The 23,170-nt window shown below is 41.9% G+C and overlaps 4 protein-coding genes across 6 annotated transcripts; 2 read left to right on the forward strand and 2 right to left on the reverse strand.

Annotated features, from left to right (window-relative positions):
* The first annotated feature begins 34 nt into the window (after window positions 1-34).
* On the forward strand, window positions 35-6,090 carry klhdc7a (kelch domain containing 7A). Its single transcript, XM_044168311.1, has one exon. The coding sequence runs from the start codon at window positions 2,715-2,717 to the stop codon at window positions 5,007-5,009; it is 2,295 nt and encodes a 764-aa protein (XP_044024246.1). The 5' UTR covers window positions 35-2,714; the 3' UTR covers window positions 5,010-6,090.
* Window positions 5,988-8,945, reverse strand: cfap107 (cilia and flagella associated protein 107). Its single transcript, XM_044168396.1, has 4 exons — window positions 8,729-8,945; window positions 8,069-8,179; window positions 7,533-7,707; window positions 5,988-7,255 (listed from the first exon to the last, which is right to left on the reverse strand). The coding sequence occupies exons 1-4, from the start codon at window positions 8,837-8,839 to the stop codon at window positions 6,981-6,983; spliced, it is 672 nt and encodes a 223-aa protein (XP_044024331.1). The 5' UTR covers window positions 8,840-8,945; the 3' UTR covers window positions 5,988-6,980.
* Window positions 8,946-8,948: 3 nt separating this feature from the next.
* Window positions 8,949-13,814, reverse strand: aadacl4 (arylacetamide deacetylase-like 4). Of its 2 annotated transcripts, none has more exons than XM_044168364.1 (4): window positions 11,997-13,814; window positions 11,229-11,454; window positions 10,256-10,319; window positions 8,949-10,147 (listed from the first exon to the last, which is right to left on the reverse strand). In XM_044168364.1, exons 1-4 carry the CDS (start codon window positions 12,060-12,062, stop codon window positions 9,364-9,366), a joined length of 1,140 nt encoding a protein of 379 aa, XP_044024299.1. In that variant the 5' UTR covers window positions 12,063-13,814; the 3' UTR covers window positions 8,949-9,363. The 2 variants fall into 2 exon arrangements, with proteins under 2 accessions (XP_044024299.1, XP_044024288.1); XM_044168353.1 differs by having other exon boundaries at window positions 8,951-10,147; window positions 11,886-13,814.
* A 191-nt stretch (window positions 13,815-14,005) lies between these two features.
* On the forward strand, window positions 14,006-21,603 carry dhrs3b (dehydrogenase/reductase (SDR family) member 3b). 2 transcript variants are annotated; one of them, XM_044168378.1, is made up of 6 exons: window positions 14,006-14,731; window positions 18,915-19,058; window positions 19,364-19,483; window positions 19,933-20,171; window positions 20,895-21,020; window positions 21,120-21,603. In XM_044168378.1, exons 1-6 carry the CDS (start codon window positions 14,537-14,539, stop codon window positions 21,202-21,204), a joined length of 909 nt encoding a protein of 302 aa, XP_044024313.1. In that variant the 5' UTR covers window positions 14,006-14,536; the 3' UTR covers window positions 21,205-21,603. The 2 variants fall into 2 exon arrangements, with proteins under 2 accessions (XP_044024313.1, XP_044024320.1); XM_044168385.1 differs by lacking the exon at window positions 14,006-14,731 and adding an exon at window positions 18,610-18,736.
* The last annotated feature ends 1,567 nt before the right edge of the window (window positions 21,604-23,170 follow it).

Raw genomic sequence — 23,170 nt, forward strand, 5'->3', positions numbered from 1 at the left:
TTTGATGCTGGGTACAGGTAGTATACATTATCTAATATTGCACACTCCTGCACTTCTAGATTGTTGCAGGAATAATTTACATTTGATAATATGACAATTGACAATGACAATTTGATAATAATCTCACCACATAAGTGAAATTTGAAGGACAGTCTGCGTAGGCTGAGAGAAAGAGACTTTGTGCCTGATCAGTTACACGCAAGATCCACAAATGACTTTGTTTCAGATATTTCTCATTGTACTGACCCCAACATGACTTGAAGGAGATTCTGACATTGCTGTTAACCCTTTGCAGTTTGTACTCTCTCACACAGTGAAGGGTAACTTAATGCAGAGTAAGCCTACAATTTTTGGACTTCACAAGCATTGCAATTTAAGCTATACTAAGGACAGAACATGTATAAAGGGATTAAGGTTTAAACCAGGTGGGAGGTAAGAGGAGACATTTATAAAGCTTAGTCAAATAGAAAGGATAGACCTATCCGTTTGGGATATCGGCTAACCTTGCCAAAGCACAGTCCATCCTGCATTCTGGAGATGAAAGCTGCATAGCACAAACATTAACAGATAGTCATATGTGCTTTGAATATTTTTTTTTTCCAGTAAGGGAAGCAAAGGGCATGAATCCTTGTCCACCCACTGTATAGCATTATAACTCAGCTATCGTTTTAATTTTGATTCAAGAGGCACTTCTGTGATTTTTTTGCTTTTTTCACTCACTTCACATTCAAGAGAGAAAAACAGGTCCATCGCCATTCTGAATGCATTAGAGAATGTGCAAATTGTCTTTATATAATCATCTAGAAGTAACTAATCATATCTTTGCGTGTGTGTACGTATGACCATATGTGTGTATCACAAATATCCACAAGTTAATAGTATGTATGAACACTTAATATAACTTAAAATTCATAACATTAGTTCAAAGCTGTTCTGGACCACAAAGATCCAACAGGCAATAAATATGACCCTTTTAAATATGTGGCTTTATTACATCATCTGTTACCCAGAAAGAAAGACTTTCCATTTTAGCCACGGATGTGAAGCATTTAATTGTTCCCTTCCATGGCAATTATAGGGACATCAATTTGAAAATAAGAGCAAGCTTCTGTGTGCACCTTTTATTTACACATGAAAATAATGTTGTGTTTGCTCAAGTCAATGCTGTTTAGGTTTATTTGTGAAAAGGTTGGATGACCCTTACGGATAAAGTTTGAGCCACCTCAGCTTCATCAGTGATTCTTTTATTTCCTTAACAAATTGATGACTCAAGAAATGTGATGGTCACAAAATATTAAGCTTTTTTTGTGTGTTTAACTGACTACATCCCTCCTCTGCCTACTATGCTTCACTAATTTCCATAGTTATTACAGGAAAAAGCAAGAAAAACCTGTTAAAAATGTACTTTGTGCCTTGTGTTCTTGTTCAGTCGCAGGAAGAGGTGAAAGTGACTCCACACAACAATGCACATGGCTGACAATCATGTATTTTTCTCAGCAGTGTTCTGAGTAGTTCACCTGAGCTGGGAGCAATGGTGAGGATAAGAAGCTGCCTCTTTGGCCAGTCTGTGAATTATTCAGTAGTCAACCATGCTTGCAGAATCCGGTTTCCTTTATGTCATCTGCAGGCTTGGCTATCGGATGACCAAACAGCGCTTGTGTCATCTAGGACATCTGACACACCCTCTGTATGCCTCTCCATGTGATGCACCTTTAAAATGCTCCACAGAGTGCTATTAAAATAAACACCGTTCTTTGTTGACCGCAGCGTGGCTCATGTGTGTTATCAGCAACACAAACGACAGCCTGACAGCGCGACTGAGTGACATGGCTGCAATGTGACAAAGATATATGTTTGCATCTCATATGGAAATGAATGACACTGTCAGGTTTCTCTGTAGACACTCTTTCCATCTGGCATTCTTCAGATGGATATCTGTATTATTTACAGTTCTATGTGTTTATAATATCTGCCATTTTGTTGTTCGACAGCAATCTTAAGCTTATCTTTAGAGAGAGCAATTTAAGCATGTGGCACAGAAAAGAACCTTTGATCTGACTGTGGCCTGGCTGTGCAAACAGATGTATCCTGGTTATTAAGTATTTGATAAATGTCACCTATCATCACTCCCCACCCCTTATTCAAACCATGTTTTCCTCCTGCAGCTCTAGCCGTGTGTTTGAGCAAGTTATGGAGCGGAATCTATCATAATGTTTTTACGGACATTTTCAGAAATTGGCATAATAAAGTATGACCTGAACCACTCCTGTTCACGTAAACACAGAGCAAAAGATCAACAACAGCATAGCTCAAACAAAGTTTGGATTAGATTGTATTCAGAAAGTTATTGACCAGAGTTCTTAGATGACATTTGGTTATTTATGGGAAAAGCTTGGGTGAGTCAGCAAAGTGCATAACCAAATATTGATCAATGGGATATTTACATATTCTGTGTATGGTTACTCAATCTGCATCTGACTTGTCACAGGTGGTGCATGACCAGTGCCACGCCTCTACAGAGCCAGGGATGCAAATAGTACCTCTAGAGCTATCATTTTACACTTGATCCTTTGGGCAAAGAGGCACAGCCATCAGATCACGGCAGATCTTTTACAATGAAAACCAGACAGCATGCTACCGTCAGCTGAGACGCATTGACAATAACATTCAATAGGATCAGTCAACCAATCGTCGCCACCATCACTGCTGCAGCTATGCCCATTGCAGAGCTTTTGGGAGTCCAGTTCGACATGCAGCTTCTGTTGAAACTGAGTCTTTCTGTGGCTGTGGTGCTGCTCGTTTCTTGGGCCTACAGGTTCTACAGCTCCAGGGACGTGGAGAATATTGAGCTCTCTGTCAAAGACAACAAAGAGCCAGAAAATGCAACCTGCCAAAACTGCAAGACACCACTACGATGTCAAAGCTCACCAAAACACGACACCAATGGCAAGCGACCCAGAGCCTTGCACATAGACTCAGCCAATGATGACCCGACATCTGACAGCACCAAGGAAACGCCAGCAGAAGCTTGTCCACGCCAAGCTGAAAAGAGTGAGGATGCATTTAGTTTGTCATATAGTGACCAAGATATCAGCATGAAAGGAGAGATACTCACTCATCAAAAGCAGGCAGAGGTTGCCACCAGTAATATTTCATTGGCATCTGCTTTGAACCTTCCTCACCCAACAGAGAGTGGGATAGCAAGTACAACAGGGCGCCGCTCCCCTTGCTTTTTGCAGAAGCTGGAGGGCAGTGTGGGTGTGGGCAGGGAGTTAAGGCAGGACTTGGAGCGCCATGGTGCCTACTCCAGCTTCCTCTCCAAGGCAGAGATCAAAGTGGAGGATGCCAACGTGGTGCTGGAAGGAACAGGAGACCAGATTGTGCGTGGAAAGATATATGATTATTATGTTGAGTCTTCCTCTCACTCTATTACAGACTCAAATGCTGTGCTGGGTCAGTTTGAGAGGAACACTGAGTCACAGCCAGTGGAGTTTGGAAGTCGTGGCAGCAGCCTCACAGAATCTCCATCCTCTCTGAGCCCCATTATTATGCGTGATCTGGTTTTACCACAAAGCACTGTTGAGGATCCCTCCTCGCTGAGATGCCTCAAGCTGAGGCACCCCGCAAGGCCTGTACTCCTACGCAAGGAGAGCTATCTGTCTGCAGCTGAGCAGTCTGAGCTTTCCATCCCCTTTCTAACATCAAAATCCTCAACTCCAGTGACTCACTCTCTGGCCTCAACCAGCGATGAGTCCATCTCTGTTCACCCTATGATCTGTCTCTCTACAGACAGCAAAGGCCTTAATGTGAGGGAGGGGGCAGATCTAGAGACTGTAGCAGGGGCTCCATTTTTACACCTTTCAGCAAAAACTCTTGACGGCACAGATTTGGAAAGCTTGAAGAGTAAACTTGATCTGGGTAACTGTTTGGAGACGCTGTGCCTAGCCAAGAAACATGGCCAGACCTCTGTGCAGCAAGCAGCCCTGGGAGTCATGTCAGACAACTACCTCCAGGTGCTCAGGGACCCCAACCTTTATGGGCGGCTAATGGCTGGTGAGCGGGAACAAATCCAGAAGCAGAGAATGAGAGGGAGAAGGTTCGTCATGGTGGCAGATATGGACCCTCAAGACTGGGCGAGGAACACAAGAGGGCAGATAGCAGAAACTGAGCAGAGGAGGACATCCAGTGCAGTGTACTATTATGATGACAACAAAGACGCCTGGCATACACTCTGCCTGATCCCACGGGAGGTCATCTCTAAAGCCTGTGCCATGTGCACAATGGATAACTACTTATTTGTGGCAGTGGGCTGCCAAGGCACAGACAGAGAAATGACACCCTCAAAGCGAGTGTTTTGCTACAATCCTTTGACATCCATTTGGAAGGAGATCAGTCCTATGAATGAAGCCAGGCCCCGCTGCAAACTGGCAGCTCTGGAGGGCTACATCTACGCCATTGGAGGGGAGTGCCTCTCCTCAGTGGAACGCTATGACCCACGAATGGACAGATGGACATTTGTGGCTCCACTACCTAATGATACATTTGCTGTGGCACATCACATCACAGTGTGCAATGGAGAGCTTTTTGTTTCTGGGGGAACTCTTAGATATATGCTACTGCGCTACAGCCCCAAAACTAACACCTGGAGGCCAAGTCTGTTAGTAGGCAGCAAAGACAGAACCACAGATATGGTAGCTGTGGGGAGATTTTTGTATCGGTTTGATATTAACCCACTGCTGGGTGTCAGTGTGTACCGCTACCATACACTGGCTCGACTGTGGTACGAGTGCAGCTCCAAACGGCTTCTGCACTGCCCTGCCTTCCAGTGTGTCACAATGGATGACACAATCTATTGTGTCAGCCGTCAGTTCACCATGAGGCTTGAGGCTGATGAGATCTCTCCTGCTTTCATAGATGAGAATTTGAGTGTCCTCTCTGCAGCGAAGGGCATACTTTTCCCCTTTGTCCTTTCACTCCGTGATAAGAAGCCTCGGCAGACCAGTGTGTAACGAGGACTCAGTTTTCCATTGATGATAAAATTAGGTGGTGAGGTGTAGTATTTCTATAACAGCATGCTTTACGTCGAGTTTCTTGTTGACTGAGTGGGTTTTGCTTTGCCCAGGTTTATGCTCAACCCAGCCCAACCCCAAATGTTATTGCAAAATTGTAACCACTGTGTAGTCATTTCTTTAAGGTATTACAAAAAATCACCTTTCCACAAAGCAACAAAGCTTCTGTTTCTTAAGCTACTTTTTTTTTTTGATTGGGTATTTCTCAAAGAAATGTGTGTTTCTTATGTCTCAGTCCCTGGCAGTAGATGTAAAGTAATGGCAGTCAAACTACTATTTGCTTAGATTTATGCAGGAAGTGCTGCCATGCAAATTGTTTGCTTCTTTGATTTGCCACTCCTTTCTGCTATTAAGTTAGTTTTATATCATTCCAGATGCTTAACCTCTTTAGCGGTAAAGATAATTCATAAATAAGTTTCAGAGTAAATTAGTGCATTCAACTCTAACATATTACAGAGATTGGGCAATATAGTGATAATCTATCACTATGCTCCACTGTGTAGGGCACAAATATAATTTACACAGTGGCCTGGATACAATGCAATTATCTACAGTTGCTCTTTAAATATGACAGGATGTAAATGGGTTTGTCATACAATATAAATAGGTAAGCTTCTAAAAGCATTTGTCACTACTTTTGAAACTCTTCCAACACTCAGACTTGAGGTTATTTTTATAATTTTAGTCACTCTTTGGTGACCAGAGAGAAGTGTATTTGTTTTAATCTTGACTGAGCAGATTATTTGTTCATTGTACCAAACAAATATATAATTGTTTTGTTATCCATTGTTTTATAAACATCAAAGAAATATATGAATGTGTCATTAATTGCATATTAATCCACAATTAGTGAATAATGGCATTAAGCCAAATGTCTATTCCAGTATGTGTGTGACTGATAATGATAGAATAACAATCTAAACACTTGTGGTTTATTAAGTGCTGAGCAATTACATTAACAATGGAAATATGTATAAGAATAATACAAATATTAAATCCCTCATTGTTTGATGATTTACAATCAAGTCTTTCACTGTAACACTGAGGACTTCAAAGACACGTTGACAGGTTTCAGACAGTGACGTGCTGCTATAGCACCATCATGTGGTTCACAAGGCAAACACAACAGTGCATTGGGTGAGACATGTTAAGCTCTAGACTTCCCACAACACTGAGGCATCATGTGACACGCAGGCATCAGCAGCATAGTAGTGTCACTAACTAGCTAACAGTGGGTGAAACAGAGGGCTTCAGCTGCACTGCAAGGCAGCAGGCAAGCGGGATAAAGGGAGGCAGACGCAGATGGTTGACCATCAAACATAAGCATCTTTGATTCTTCCTAATTAAACACTTTGATTCCCTGTAACTAAACACCTAATGGAATGGGAGTTGGACCCGTCCCTTCAGATGTTGCCTTGGATGACTCATGGCTTCTGGTCTGCCTCAATGCCCAGGTCCGTTCTGGCATCGCTTGTTTTATTATGTTGTTTATTTCTCTTTCTTTTCTTTTTTCCACAGAGTATCTAGGGTAATACTAACAGCCCATTCTGAGTTTCAGATATTAACTGTACGGAGAGAGGAAGAATTTGCATGTAATTATCCTCTGGAAGGGCAGACATAATTTATAGCACCCTCCTCTCTCCTTGTTGTTCATAGACACACACATATTCATATATATAAACACTGAAACTACTCACCACACAACAAACCTACAGTAGTCCTCACAGCAACATAATGGGAATCATGTTTAATTTTTTAAATTCCTTTTGATTTCCCAAATGGTCTGTTCCGTTAGATTTTTTCATGCAGCTGACTAATAAAAAAGAAGAACTACAAAGCAGCACCACTTTAAGCAGAGCTTCTAAATTAACAAGCAGCATGTGATGCAATTCAAGAGTCACAGTGTTGTCTCTAAACCTGTTGTGACTGTGGAAGTAGACTGACACAAGGATCTGGGATTTGTAGTAGCGAGCGCCGTCTCAGATCCAGGTCCTTGTTGTTGTGATTGGCTGCATGGAGGTGGCTGGAAAGCATGTGTGAAGCCCTGGCAAAGCGGCTCTGGCAGAAGGTACTAAGTGGGTGCCTCTGGTATGCTGACCTGTACACAGTCAGTGATGGGATTTGTGACTGCTGCATTTCCAAACGGTGCTTTGTGGACTGCAGCAGGCCAAAGTTGGTTGGAAGGGCTGTAAAGGAACACAGAAGAGAAAGTTAACTGCCATGTTACTGTAGCCATTAATTACACTGGTGACTGATTTGGAACAATAAAAGGCAGCTGGGACCACCCAGATTTAATTGTTCATGAGCACAACTGCTGATGTGTTTTGTCCATACAAAATTTAATGCGCTGAAGTATATTTGCTCTACATTCATAGCACTGGTGCCTGGTTTAATATATCATTTCCCATGTATAAACTGTACCTTCAGGCAGTGGTGGCATGGGACATTAAACTGTGGTCTTACCAGAAATTGGCCAGTCAGACCTGTCAAACTGCCATGTCAAGCTGTCTGGATGGCAGGGTCGCAGAGTGGGCAAAGCATTGGTGTGCTTACGCCCGTAGCTCTCTTCATACTGCGTGACCAAGTAATGAGAGGATGGTGGGCCATAGTGGGCAAATAGCAGCTTGGATGGAAGCCCCTGGAAGACAATACACAGTAGTCTCGACATAGCCTGTATGCATTGGCCTTCACTGGATTAAGATATAGAGGCCATGACCTATTCTTTTACAATAATCTTCAAGAGGCTTACCATGTGACAGCAGCAAATTGCTCTAACTAGCCTTTAAGTGCCCAGTAGGACTGATGATTTTACACATTTTTCATGACTGCTGAGTCTGACCAGAAACTTGCTTTCATAAAGAGTTTTATCACAGGCCTTTATCTTGGCCATCAATATTATGCAGAAGTGGCCACAATCTAGAGAAGAAAGCCCTGACTTGCAGGGTTGTGACAGGCATTCAATTGGTGTTAATGCCATGAATGAACAGTTAAAGGCTGACCTCAGCTCTCAGCAGGGCAGATCTTCTCTCAAAGACGTCTGGCTTGAAGTCCCAGTGGGGCCCGTAGTCTACACGATTGGTGCTGTTGGCTGTCTTTGGCTCCCGAGTGAACTGTGTCAGACAGAATAAACAGACATTGCAAAGAGAAGTGAGGAGGGGGGATATACAGGGACTTGAGCAATGAGCCCAGCGCAAAGATCAGCAAAGCTCACACTTCAGTATCGATCCGCACTGTTGTACAGTATTTCTTAAGTCATTTCTCCTCTCAGATCCTGAACCAGCAGCCTGTGGCCGAACCTCACGTCAATGCAATTAGTCTCCAGCTCTAGCCTCTCCCACCAGGAGGCTGTGCTGATGTAGCTGAACTAGACTGCCTAATCACTTTGCTATAGATTTGACTACCAACTGAGGTGCTACAAAACCCTTGGAAGGCTGCCACTGGTATGGAATTATGTTTTGGATCTGCATAGACAGTCTGTGTTCTCACATTCAATTGAAGTTGTACACTTAAATCTGATTTTGATACTGGCACTATAAGATAGCCTGCCCTGCATACAGGCTGGGCCCTGAGCCACTGCCATCTGCTAACCTTTTGGCAGATGTTACATTATCGTACAGTGGATAAAAATGAAATAGGCAATAAGCAGACAAAAAGCCTACCTGAAGGCTTTCTTCTACCCAGTTGCCTAACAGCACTTTGTTGGCGTACTTCTGCTCTCTTCTCCAGCCGGTTTGGACCCATTTATCCTGCATCGTCCCTGTTTGGTTCATGCTTTACCTGGTGTCAAACGTACCCAACTAGGGAAATCTGAAACCCTGTTAGAACATGGTTAGCTAGTCAAACAGATAGCATTTAGGTGCATTCACCTGGCCCCATAATGACATAGGCAGTGGAGGGGAAATAGAAGAGCTCTGTTGCTATGGATACAGCAAACACTGAAAGGGAAGGCAAGCAGAGTATCCTGGAAGCAAATGGGAGATGTCTTACATCTGTGTTAAAAAGAAATATATTCCTTAAGGCTAGGGCATGACATTTACCTTTTAGCAGTATAGTCTTTATTATTAAAATGGTGCCAGAAATTGTTTCAAGACTTTGTGTCCTCGGGCTACTTTTCATTTTTGGAATAAAACAGGGTTTGTTTATTGATTTATGTGGGGTTTTTTTTGGTCTTCTGTGAACGCTATACTTTTAATGAAGAAGAAAACTCTGACACTGGAGGCAAGTTTTGTTTATTAAAATGTAAAACAAGATGGAACATAGAAAAAAATACATTGCATGATTCTATTTATGATCTTCACAGTGTTTTCATATAGTCAACAACACTATCCACAACCTGCACTGCAGCGGGAAAGGTGAGCCAGCCCTGGTTAAAAAAGTTAATCATGCCATGAAAACCTTCCATCACATGTTGCCAGGTGACATCATTTTCCAAGTCCAGCAGCCGTTTCCTGTAAAGAATCCCATCATCCCTCAGGACATCATACTCACAGGTGAGGATAAAGGTGGGTGGGGTTTTCTGAATGACAGCATCGTCTGCCAGTAAAGGTGAAACCTCAGGTTCCAAACCAGCTTTGATTGTGTGATACACCTCGCCATCATATTCTGGGGTTGGGTGCTCACAGAAACCCCGTACGAGGCACTCAGGAGGTAGGTTGGAAGGGGAAAGCCACTTCTCATAGCATGGCCTGAGCTCAGTGGGGACATGGTTGCCTTCCAACACGTCTTGGCACACAGACATGTCCCCATTGAGGTACTGCAGGAAGTAGAATGCCATCCGGCCACGAAACAATATGGGCACAGCATGATTTTGCTGGTATGAGGGCAGGTTGAAATCTGCCATCTGCAGGGCTGGGTAGATGAGGACCTGAGCGCAGGGGAACGGCAGATGTCCATCCTCTCTCCTCGCCAGCCTTTGGCACAATGCTGCTGCCAGGTTAGCCCCAGTGCTGTCCCCTCCGACTGCCACTCTGTGAGAGTCCACACTGAACTCTGCCTCAGCCACAGACAGGAAGTGACACGTCGCTGTCTCACAATCATCCAGCTGGGCAGGGTACCTGTGCTCAGGGGCTAATCGGTACCTAAGAGGGGGAGAGGGAAGATGGAGGAACAATATGTTGAATTCTGGCTCTTTGGTAGACAAAAAAAGTTTCAGATATGTATGTGAATTGTGGAAAAAGTTGAAGTACCCAACAGAAACCACAGTGGTGTTCGACTCCTTGGCGATGTGCTGACAGACTTCATCAACAGAATCTGTTCAGGATTAGCAGGACATCACAGTTAGGAAAGATATGTTATGGTCTTTTATAAGAAGCATCCAAGCACTGCAGACAAAACATGACATTTTTTGTTTCTCTCTTTACATGCTTACACTCATCTCCTTTTGTGTATTCATTCATATTATTTAAGAAATCAATTAGATTCAATAAACACAAACTTATATCCAGAGACAGAAAGTATTTTGCAACTTTCTACTATTTCACTACATCTCAGAGGAAAATACTGTATTTTTCACTTGTTGCTTGGGTAGCTTTTAGTTACTGGTTACTTTGCAGATATTTAAGATTCAAAAATATGAGGATCAGAAAAATTGTAATGAACTGTTAAAGATTAAACTGCCCACAAGCATATAAAGTAGTAAGATTTTAGCACTACCTGGATACGATACAACATCAAAATACAGTATATTAATACAAAAATGCACACTCAACCCATCATTATTTCCCTTTTTTCACAGCATATTAATATATCAATAATTTTAAGGCTGAATCCTTGAGCCAAATGTAAAATAAAGGGTAGACCTGTCCACTGCCAAAATTCAAACACAGGGGTGGAACTTTGCCAAATTGATTGAAAGGTCATTTAATAGAGAACACTAGACAACAAATGAATTAGTCATTAATGTTTTCTGATGCTATTAAATGTTTGTTTGCATTACTTACATTTAGAAATATAGCAGGAAAACAGGCCTACATGCTCATTTATAATCAGTTGACCAACACATACATAAATGATTTTACATCTATAAGTCAAACTCAATTATGTATGTGACTGTATCTCTCATTTATATAGTCAAATAATGACTTATTGTAGTAATTGAGTATTTCTTTACACTATGGCATTTCTACTATTGCTTAAGTAAATGATCTGAACTTTGTATACCTATACTGCCCAACACCCATCCTCCTCCATGGAAATACACAAGGCCTCTTCTCAAGCCGTCACACACAGTGGTGGGTTCATAAACTCGCACTGGCACCTCAGAAAACTTCAGGTCCTTCACTCGTAGGCCGGCAGGATATGGATTTAAGTGAGTCAGAAAGCGGGCCACAAACCATCGGATAAAGCTGACCTGATGACAAATACCCAGGCGATGTAGGATCCGGCCCTTGTAGGAGAGGAACCACAGACTTACCACAAGTGGCAATGTTAAAAAATAAATTTAAAAAATGTCTTGATGGGTAAAGTCAAAGTGAAAGTTATTCTCTCTGAGAAACCATATTTACTATGACAACATCAAAGAAGGGGAACACATGACCTTGCCTTTTTTGCACCTTTGTTAGACTTGATTTCTTATCTAAAACTTCTCTGATCTAAGCTTTATCAGTTGCTGGAGGACAAAGGAAGGACAGCCATCTTTGACAAGGGCCTAAAAGATTAGAGTTGTTTTATCTTGCACAAGCAGAGGCATTTTCCTTTACACTAAGGAATAAGTTAATTTAATAATAATTTAAAAAGTTAATTTCAACAGATATAATAACATGCGGGAAACATAAAATAATAAGCACGAACAATTCCATAGATTCTGTAGATACTCACCACAATTGCTATGCCAACAAACAAGCCATGAACCATGTGCAGTTTCCTACTATTTCTAACCCCATGAGGAATGTCTGAATTCATCAGCTCAGAGTACACAAGTCCAATTACCAGAAGGAGGAAGGCTGCAACAAGAGCAGCGAAGCCAATTATTAAAATTGTCCAGCCGATGTCCATGGTTTTGCTGATCTGCTCTGCTGAAGGTAAGTCATTAGGAGTAAATGTTTTATCTACCTGCTTTCAGCCACTTTTCACCCCTCCCACATCCAGATGCAATGCATTCTGACCTTGGTTTCACTTAATGACATGTTTGGCTGCCTGTTGCCTAGGAAAAAATAATGTTATTCTTCAACATATTTTATGGCTGTGTAGTCAAAGTAATTACATGTTTTCCAAAGAAACCAAGTTGTTACACTATGTAATATTGCACAAAATATTTATTTTTATGTTAATAGAGCAGTTTTTTTAAATTCTCATACATTTCCATAGCACCCATTACATTGCCTACCAATATCTAGCAATATTTCCATAGATTTCTGAAGGTTATGTTTTTTTCCCCCTGCTTTCTTTCATGACCCTGGTATTGAGGAACGCTCTGCTGCTTACAGCAGCACAGAGTGGCATTTACATTGTCTGGTGTCTTCGGGAAGGAAATGTCCAGAGATGCTCCCACAGTGAAGGCTGACGGAGAACACCCTTATCTGAACTTTCACTGCTGATCTGTAGATGGCAGTGATAGCATGAGTATGAATAAACAGTGCCTTCTGAAATATACACTATTTACATTTTTGCATTCTGCATGCAACCTGAACCCATTTGCCACTCACTGTAATGTATATCTTTAGACTTTTTTCTTGTTTTTTCAAATCCACTAACTTATATTCAATTTCACTTCAGCTGAGAATATGTTGGTATAAGCTTCCAGTGCAACTTGACTTTGGGTTCACAATTTGTAAATATCCAGAAATTTCCAAAATGAAGACAGCATCTGGAGTCGTGTTGTCTTGGTGGAGTTTTTAGCAGCCCCCCGAGAGCCTCTCTGCCTTCCCTAAGTAGCTGAGCCCAGCACAAAGCAACCATTGTGAGGCTGCTCTTTAAATCCATCCCAGTTGCTGAAAAGGCCCTGCATTCAGCGATATCCAGCAAAAATCACAGTGCCAGGGCCAAAAATCACAGACTGGAATCTTGTCTGAGGCCCATGAATTCATAGGATTTGTTTAGGAGGTATTCATGCAGTTTGTCACCCTGCCAAGCTTCTGAGACCGGGCTGACCTATTTCCCAAATTGCACTGTCACACACAGAAAGATATAGGCTGCTTCAAAAATACTGTTACCACAACAAATTAGGTTAAAACAACTGACGTGGCTTTGTGCATATGAGACCACTACACATAGGACAGACTGAATTTTGTATTTTACCATCAAATAAAAATGCTTGTAAAACTGAAGACAATATTTGTTCTCATTTATTATGTGAGCTTTTGATACATCAAATCATCTAGACTTAACTTTTACATGTATTATGAGGCTACGAGGTCATTTGTTTGTCTGCAATCAGAACATAGAGGCTGGAAAAAGCGGAGATCAGTAACTGGTTCAAGGGCAGATCTCCTATGTACTTGTCATTGTGAAATTTGAACCCAGATTGCCCAATGTAAAGGCAATCACTTCACTTATTTTCTAGTTCTTGTATGTTTTTAAATGGATTTTGCATGTCTAGCTTATTATTTTGGGGAGTTAGTGTTACGGTTACAATTAGTGCTTAGCCGATTATTTGTTTGTTTGCTTATTTGTTTTACTTAATTAAAAGGGGGGCTGGGGTAAGGGTAATTTGACCAGGGCTCTCAGTCATTTTACCCCCATCTGACACCCTTATATAAGAATAGTTTGGTTGTTTATTTTGCACAGACTTATAACTGTCAGTGAAACCTGTGATTGCAATATCATTGTGTATGTTATGCAATGAGTCAATGCAATTATAATAAAGTTAAACATTCCCAAACAAGACTGGGCACCCATCTGGGACGCAGTGGGCCGACCACTGGGCCCCGGACCACAGATTGAGAACCACCACTGTAGACACATGAAGGAGGTGGGGAAGAGGCAAGTACGCAACTACTCAGGGCAGACGGGCACTGGAGCAAAATATTCATCCCCACTTAACATATTAATCAGGATCAATGCCCTCACAAACCTCTCCTTTAGGTTCATCCAGGTCCTTTCACTAGTGGAAGTACCGAAGCCAGGGCAGAGGCGGTAATATAAGGCAGGACAGGACAGGAACACAACACCAAAGCCCAGCGGTTTCAGTAGCGCACACCACGGAGCGTCGCCTGGACTTGTGTATCTGCGTCTCTACCAGTGGTTGATAGGCTTAATGACTGCTAACTCACACATTTCGAGTGCGTGATGCATGTCGACTAACATGTCAGAGCTCCTTGAAGTCACACAGTTCTGCTTTTTTAATATTTTTTCGCCAGTGGATTACTCATGCAGCAGTTCCTGAGGCTGCACATGATATTGTTTGCATGCGGAGAAACTTGCAGGAGCTCATAAGTCGCTGTTTCTGTACTGTTGGAGGAGGATCAGTTGTGCACGTAAACTTGCAGCGTAAACATCTACTTGTCGGCTGCCCGTGAGCACTTTCCGAGATGGAGTTGAAGAGCGCGTGTCGTATGTTTCTCTTCCCGGTTCAAATGCTCTATTATATAGTTAGAGCAAGTTTATTTTCGCTGTTGCCAAGCAGAAGGAAGGATCTGACCAAGGAGGTGGTGTTGATCACCGGTGGGGGACGAGGCATCGGGCGTCACCTGGCCAAAGTGTTTGCCAAGCAAGGGGCCAGAAAGGTAATTTCATTTAACTACAGACAACTTGTTGCACCCACATTGCTCCTTCCAAAGAAATGCATTTGCTAACTATTTAAGTTATTTTGCAAGCAGTTTGTTTTGGCAAGGTAACGTTATGCGTCTGGTGAAGGTTTAGTTTGTGTCAAAACTAGCAGTAGTAGTAGTCCCCACCACACGCACACACACACACACACACACACACACACACACACACACACACACACCTCCCTTCTCCCGGTAGCCCGTCAGTCCTGTCCACCCTGCCCCAAGTGTATTGTTGTTCCACTGTTTTATGAAAGCAGGGATCATAACCTCCAAGTATCCTAGTTGGTCCAATGAGACTAGAGACACTGCCCTCAATTTTGGTTCAAGTATTGCACAACAGCGTGGTTCAACCAGAGGGCAGGTCTGGACAGCATTTATGGCTGATTGATGTGATTAAGTGCGGTACTGGGTTGACATTCATTCTGCTAAGGTCTGGGGGTGATTCTAGTGTGACTGACATGTCTTTAAAGTGCTATCCAAAAACATAGGCTGTAGCCTGTGTGTGTGTGTGTGTGTGTGTGTGTGTGTCTGTGTCTGTGTGTCTGTGTAGAGTGAAGGGGATATGTGCACAAAGCCTGACCAAAACTGCTTCAAAGCCATGCACATAATAACAGCCCTGCTATACCCTATAATAGTTTCTTGCCATTTTTTGAGCAGTTTTTGCATAAAATTTGCCAACATATCACAACACAACAAAAGGATCCATAATGTTTTCAATAAAAGCCAGATTAAGTTTTGTTTTCAAGCATAGCAGGAGGACATGAGATGTCTTTTATGGAGTGTGTGCAAAACTAAATGAACCCAACAAAAAAGTTAGCAAGGAACAGCAATTCTACACCATTACAGTAACTGGAAGGCAGTGTAATCAGATGATGGTCTTATGAGGTCATAAGTATTTTTACTATGAGACTGAAGTTATGTAACATACGTAAGCTGTGTAACATCCTGTTCTATAGATTTTACAGGGATCCAAAGGTTATCACATTACATTGCTGAGTTGGACCAATCCATTGGATGTCATGTTTGCAAACCCTTAAATTGCAAATCAATATTCTCATTGGAAATCAGTTTAAAAACTCATCCAGTCCTGCCAATTACAGAGAATAACACTACCCACCATACACCCTCCCATCGCTCCCCACCCTCACCATCCCTCCCCCCCTAACAAGGAGCCGTCACCTGGGTCTGAAATGCTCCAGTGGCTACATTGACAGTTCCTCATCACTGCAGGTCAGGCTCTGTTCTTATCATTTCCAGCTACAGTTTGTCTACCAATCCAGTGGGTGAACATTACACAGCTGAGTGCCTGATGAGCCGCTGGTGTCCTTTTAGCAGTAATGTGTTAATACAGAGCAGCTCTATTTTTGATCACCTCAGATGGGAGTCATTACACATGGAAGAAAATGGTGGTAATTTCCCTGGTAGAAAGCATTGAGCACCCCAGCTGAAAGCTGCAGGTTGTAATTATCCGTACATGTGTGACATGGGCTCCACATCTCAGATGCTCTCTTAAGGCACAATTTTAGCAGCTTGAAAACATTGCTAAAAGCTTAATGAAACACTAACTGCCTCCCTCTGTCTTTCAATGCCATCTCCTTGGGGAATGAGCAAGAAGAAACCAGTGGGTTTTAAAAGCTTTACTTTGCAGCTGCACAACAAAGGATGTCACCATGCTTTTCAGCACCCCATTGTTGGGTATTATCAAGGTGTGAAGGCTTTGAAAACAACACCTGTGGTAATGTGTATGACAATTACTCCCTGCCTAAAGAGATGCTAAAAGGAAATAGGACGGCAATTATGAATAGGGCTAACCTCTACGAACTCATGCTCACCCCAGTTTGAGCCCCTTTGTGATTGGCAGCCGGAATTTCCTTTTCCTTCTGCTCAGGCTCTAGTGTTTTCACGGTGTGAGGAAGACTAACTACAGCGTTGATAAAAGAATCCGGCGAGATGGAGAACCTAGGACTCAGGAGGGGAGCCAGGTCTTCTTGTGTGCTGTTAGGGAAGAACTGTTGCAGAACGAAGCTCTGAAACAATAAACCAGACCAAAATATTTTCAAAAATCCGGCATCCAAATTCAGGGCACTGCAAGAGGGCTTTCAAAACAATCCCAGTAAATACTTTAAACAGCATTTTTCTTCAGAGCTTCTTTTCCAAGTATTTTTCAGTACCATGACAACAACTCTAGAAGAAAGTGTTTGCAGAAAACATCAATGTTTATGAGGTTGTTAACATTACATAAAGAGATCACTGCAAGGAAGATGAACCAAACTGAGGCACTGACAACAGGTTTATGTGGGTGTGCGTTTGTGTGTTGTGCTGGAGGCGGGAAGCACACCGCTCCCAGCTGGGTATTGCCCTGCAACTGACCTTGCTGTCTCCACAGTAATTAGACAGCGGCAGGCGACTGCCTCCTGAACTCCTGCTGCCCCCTTTGTGTGCTGCCTCTCTGCTGGCCCATACAATGGGTGTGAAAAGGAGGGTTCATACCCACCCATACATTCAGACCTGAGAGATAGAGTATCACTGTAATTTAGCGGGAGCTACCGGAGACACGGAGACGTACACCACAGCCAGTATTGAGTGGCATCTGCACTCTCTCTCAAGGTCTTGTGTCAAGCTTTGCAACATCAATTTGTTGGTTATAGAGCTTTTACTTACAGCATGTCTTGACGTTAAGTCTTGTTAGCCATGCCTAGTTAGAACAATCACTGATTTATCACTGATAGCGAAGGGGGCTTGTGCAAGGTCAATTAAAAACTGTTTTCTTACTGTTTCTATCCAGATAGCAATTTGGCCAATGCTTGTTTGTTCTGGGGGTCCTGTGTGTTGTGACGGGTGATAAACCTAATGAATTAAATAACATTTTAACAGGAGAGCACAGTTTGAGCGCTGACTTTTAATGAGAGCTGTCAGCTTTGTTTGTAAGGCTCAAATCCTATTAAAAGCTTTCAGTTATTTATCAAGACCTGTCTGCCTTCACTGATTACTCAAATGGGCTTGCAAATGAAGCAAACAAAAAACCCAATCAAAAGCAACTCAAACAAGGGCACAGAGGGAGCCAAACCCTTATTGCTTCAGATCTGATAAAGAAATAAAGAACACATTCCACACTGTAATCTTTGATGTCCCTAGAGCTTTACAGTGTCAGTGTTTCTGTGTTTGGTTTGCTTCTGACACTGTCACCATCAGACAGCTATTGACACATGAATACAACATTGAAAAATAGCAACACAGTAATTTGGTGATTATTAACGGTTGTGGCTGTGCAAATTAACATACTGTCATTGCCCGTATGTTATGTTTGGCTCTAGACAAATACTGAGTAAATTTTAAAAGTGTTACTGCAAGATGACAGGTTCAATGCGTGCAAGACATGTGTGGTCATCTAAAGCAATGGAACTTTTGCAAGTGACAAGAGACACACTCTCTTTTGTGTGTGTTTGCACACACACACACACACACACACACACAGTCTTTCTGTCTCTCACATACACAAGATCACTTTCCAGAAGACTTTTTTTGCTCAAATATTAACCTTGGTCACGGGCAACCAGCCAAATCCCACACTGGCGTCCTCAGCACTTCACACACGCACTGTTTTCAGACTCCCTGACCAGAAATGACGGGGCTCATCTGCCCAACAGGCCGTGTAATCTCTTTGAGAATTTGTGTTTGAGAGATGAGGAGGGCTCACCCCCTGATTTCATTACCTTTCCGTGACCCCAAAGACTGACAGATCTAATTGCCCAATCACTAGTCCCCCACCTCCATCCAACCCCATGTTCCCTGCTCAAATGACCGGCCTTCATTTAGTCTCCGGGTGGATGAAGAGACAGTTCATTCACACAGCAACCCCCAAGCCTTTAATCTTGCTCGAAAACTATTTGTTGGAGTGAAAATGGCCTCTCTGTTCTCTGAATGAAAAGAGCTGCACAAAGATCTCCACAGTTACACCAGGTCTCATTGCCAGAAAAATTGCACAAAACATACGTAATGTTTTGTTGATTAAAAACAACTCTTTTTGTTCCATTTATAAGAAACTGTTAACTTGATTTTCTTCTGATCTCGGAACAGTTTCAATGCAGAATATTTCTCTATTTGTTTCTAACCTTTTAAAAATGTTATTTTTTGCTAGGTGATCTTGTGGGGCCGAACAGAAAAGTGCCTCAAAGAAACAGCTGAAGATATCTCTCTCTCAGGAACAGAGTGCCATTACTTCCTGTGTGATGTGGCCAATCGGGAGGAGGTTTACAGGCAAGCCAAGGTGGTTAGAGAAAAGGTACACCAGCTTAATGTTTATAAAGATATTTCTACTTGCACATAGAGAAATGTCATTTGCACACAGTGAAACACTTAATAAAATATTTCTCTGTGATCCCTCTGTATGTATATTGGCTCTGAGCTGTTCTATCTCCCATCTGGTGTATAGATTACACTTCATCTGAAATATCTGAATAAGAGTGGGGAATATTGCTGACAGCTTTGGTGCAGCACAAATGTATCATCTCTTGAAAGGGGACCGAAAATGCATAAGATCTTTGACAGTGTTCTTTTTTTCCTTATTGTTGTGCTTTTTAATCTCAGGTGGGAGATATTACGATATTAGTGAACAACGCAGCTGTAGTCCACGGCAAAAGTCTGATGGACAGCGATGACAACGCCCTTCTGAAATCCCAACACATCAACACCATGGGACAGTTCTGGGTAAGACTTGCAGAAATTAAAGCAGAGGCAGGAAGCATGCAGAAGTAGGGGAATTCCTCCTGGCAGATTATCCTTATTATTTTCCTATTTTGATTATAGCATGGCAGTATTTACAGTAGGCACCCCCAGACTTGTCAATCATGACTGCTATTATGGCAGGTTAAGTGGGGTATTTCCAAATCGCCTCTCAGCCCCTGAAACATCAGAGGAGTTTTGAAACTCATGGCATTTTTATTTTGAATGGAGATCAAAAGACTATATCATATGCAGACAGAAATGCAATTATCAACTAAATGGAAATGTATTCTGTGCTTACACTGAGCGCCTGTTTCTCTTGTCTGTTCTTCTTTTTACTTTACTGAATATATTCCACCTTCTATTTCTATGCTTCCTTCTACCTTATCTTTATTCTCCCCTTCATTCTCCCTTTTTTTCTTTCCTCATCTCAGACTACAAAGGCCTTCCTGCCTAGGATGCTGGAGCTGCAGCACGGCCATGTAGTATGCATAAACTCCATCCTGTCCCAGTCTCCCATCCCTGGGGCCATAGACTACTGCACCTCCAAGGCCTCATCTCTGGCCTTTATGGAGAGTCTGACGTTGGGCCTGCTGGACTGTCCTGGTGTTGGCTGCACCACTGTGCTTCCCTTCCACACCAATACAGAGATGTTCCAGGGCATGAGAGTCAGGTATTTCTAGATGTTATGTGTAATTGGTTTAGCCATGCTAGCGGTGCAGTTCTAGGGATGGCAATGCCGGTCCTTAGGTTAGTCGGTCCACCACTTTGGTCCAGACTGAAATATCTCAACACCTATTGGATGGATTGCCATATTTTGTACATTCATGTTACCTACAGGATGAATCATACTGACTGTAGGGATACCCTGACTTTTCCACTAGCACCATTGTGAGGTAGACATTTGTAGTTCAAAGTGAAATATATTGACAACTATTAGATGGATTGCTGTGAAATTTGCTATAGATAGATATTCATGGTCCCTAGAGAATAAATTCTATTTTGGTGGTCCTTTTTGATTTTTCATCTAGCGCCACCAGTAGGTCAACGTTTTTAATTTGCAGTCAAATGGCTTGTCGTGTGCTTGATGAATTGGCACAAACCTTTGCACAGACATTCATGGTTCCCAGACAATGTCTCCTACAGACTTTGGTGATCCCCTGATATTTCCTCCCTAGTAAACCATAATAAAAGACTGGGAACCTCTGAAGTGTGAGTTTATGACTTTGCGCAACCCCCTGGCTCTTTGCAGATACTCCCCCGCAGTTTTATTCTAAGAATGTTCTTTATCAATTCTCCCTTAAATAACAGTTTAACACACTGGTCAAAAACAGTAGCACCTTCTTTGTTTTTATCAGACTGATCATCATTTTATCTACTATGTTTTCTTTTGTAGGTTTCCCCAGCTCTTTCCACCTCTCAAACCTGAGGTAGTTGCCCAGAGGACTGTGGATGCCGTCAGAGCTGACAAGGCCTTCCTCTACCTGCCCTGGACTATGCATGCCCTTGTCATTCTAAAAAGGTAAAAAAAAAAAAAATTTTTTTTTAAATCTCATTAAACATTTTTTTTGTTTTGTTTTGTTTTTTAACATTCTTTCCCTGGTCTTTATGCACTTTTTAGCTTCATGCCACAAGTTGCACTTGAAGAAATCCACAGGTTTTCTGGGAGTTATACCTGCATGAACACGTTCAAAGGGAGGACATGAACCTGGATTACACACAATGTGAGAGCGACTTCAACAGCTCCGGGGTGTAATGAAGGGAATATGGACCTTAAGACATCTGGAAGTGGAGAATGCCCCATGACAGTGTGAAGACAAACACTTAAGGGACATGCAAGGTGGTTGCTTCTGCAAGTAGAATTAATTGATAAACTGCAGGATACACCCTGGTCCCATATGTGTGTGTGCATATGTGTATAGTATGGAGGACTGAATGCCATTCTCACTTTGAACAGAAGCCATGCATACATAGGTCTGTACCAGCAGTTATTCTGGGAGTTTTTTGTGACACTTGTTTTAGTCTGTTTTTACACTTATTTTTTATTCTCCTTTTTAATGTTTCCTTGAATCAAAACAAGATAATAAAATGGAGTTTTAGAGATACACCATGTTTCTTTGTGCATGATGAAAATAGAAAAATGAACACTTGGGAGGTACACATTGTTTTGTGTCTGGGTTTTGATTCCCATGGCAGTGTGATAACACCTTTGATTTATTCCAAGCATGAGATCAGTGACTGTGACAGACGATGTTGTCAAAACATAAAACACATGCTTGGGGGGCATTTGTATCATTGTTTGTTCTCTGCTGTCAGAAAATGGTGCAGGGGGATGGTGTAATTCTCCAAAAACATAATGAACTCAAAACAAGTTGGTCAGGACCTCGTCCTCACACGTGCAGAGTGATCTACCACACCGAATGAATGTGGACAGACAGAAAGACTGTGTTTTGTTTATTGAGCCCTGAAAGGACAGCAGTCATCTTAAGGCCTTTATTACTTCTAAATAAGTAAACTATTTTATTGCCTGTTATGATGATTAATACTTCAAATCTGGTTTTGTTAGCTTGGCTCATTCTCATACAATCTTACAATGTTTGCAACTGCTACACATTTGTGTAGTAGATCATATAAATGTGATATGCATTATCAAAAACCCAGAGGCTACTATTCCAGAAAAATAATGAGATAATATGGAGCCTCTTTCGCTTTATTGCATATGATTCTGAACATGTTCCAAGGCTTTGGTGCAAAACAGAGGAAGGGAGCTGTGGAAATTCACAATAGATGAGATTTGTCAGTGCCAGAGTGTCACAATTACCTTTTGATTGAGGATATATTTGAACCAGAAAAGGCATGTCTTAAAATTGGGAAGAGCCAAGCTTGGTAGCGGAATTACCAAAGATTGTCAAAAAAATACCTGGAACTGAAATTAAACAAAGGTCTGTCCCCATGGAATATTTGCAAGGAGCTTCTGATCTAACACTACAGTAGCTGATGAACACCTTCAACCAAAGAGGAGAAACTGATCTGTGATTTCACCTTATGTGAGCTGAATGAAACCCTGTAACAGTAAAGAACAACTTAGTATAATAAAGGACTAGTTTTACATTTTGGGAAATGTGCTTATTTGCTTTCTTGCCCAGAGTTAGACAAGTATATCGATACCACTCTCATGTACAATAAATATGAAGCTTCAGCCAGCAGCTAGCTTAGCTTAGCTTAGCATAAGGATTTGAACGCAGCGGAAACAGCCTTGCTTTGTCCAAAGGTAAAAAAACTTCCATGCTGAGAGTGGGATTGATCTTGCAATCTCTCTGCAAGATAGGCCAAAATAAGCATATTGCCCAAAATTCTTTAAACTGAAATAGCTTCAGGTAAACAATAGCATCTTGCACATAAACTGTGTGAAGACTAAGGGTAGATGTCCATTCCTGTGTTGAAATATCTCTTTCCACTCTGCTCATATTTTAGTATAAACCTAATGTTTTTGACATGTTGACTGAGATTGTATTTATTGAGAATACATAAAGAAATCAAACTTGTAAAGATATAACGTTTTTTATCACAACAGCCAAGAGCATTTTCTTTTACAGTTGTTTCCCACCATGCATGTAGTTAGCACCTAGCCCTAAAAATTGCATGTGCCTTTGTTCCACATAATTTCTGTGG

The sequence above is a fragment of the Siniperca chuatsi genome, linkage group LG2, assembly GCF_020085105.1.
Source record: "Siniperca chuatsi isolate FFG_IHB_CAS linkage group LG2, ASM2008510v1, whole genome shotgun sequence".
In the NCBI taxonomy this organism is placed as follows: Eukaryota; Metazoa; Chordata; class Actinopteri; order Centrarchiformes; family Sinipercidae; genus Siniperca; species Siniperca chuatsi.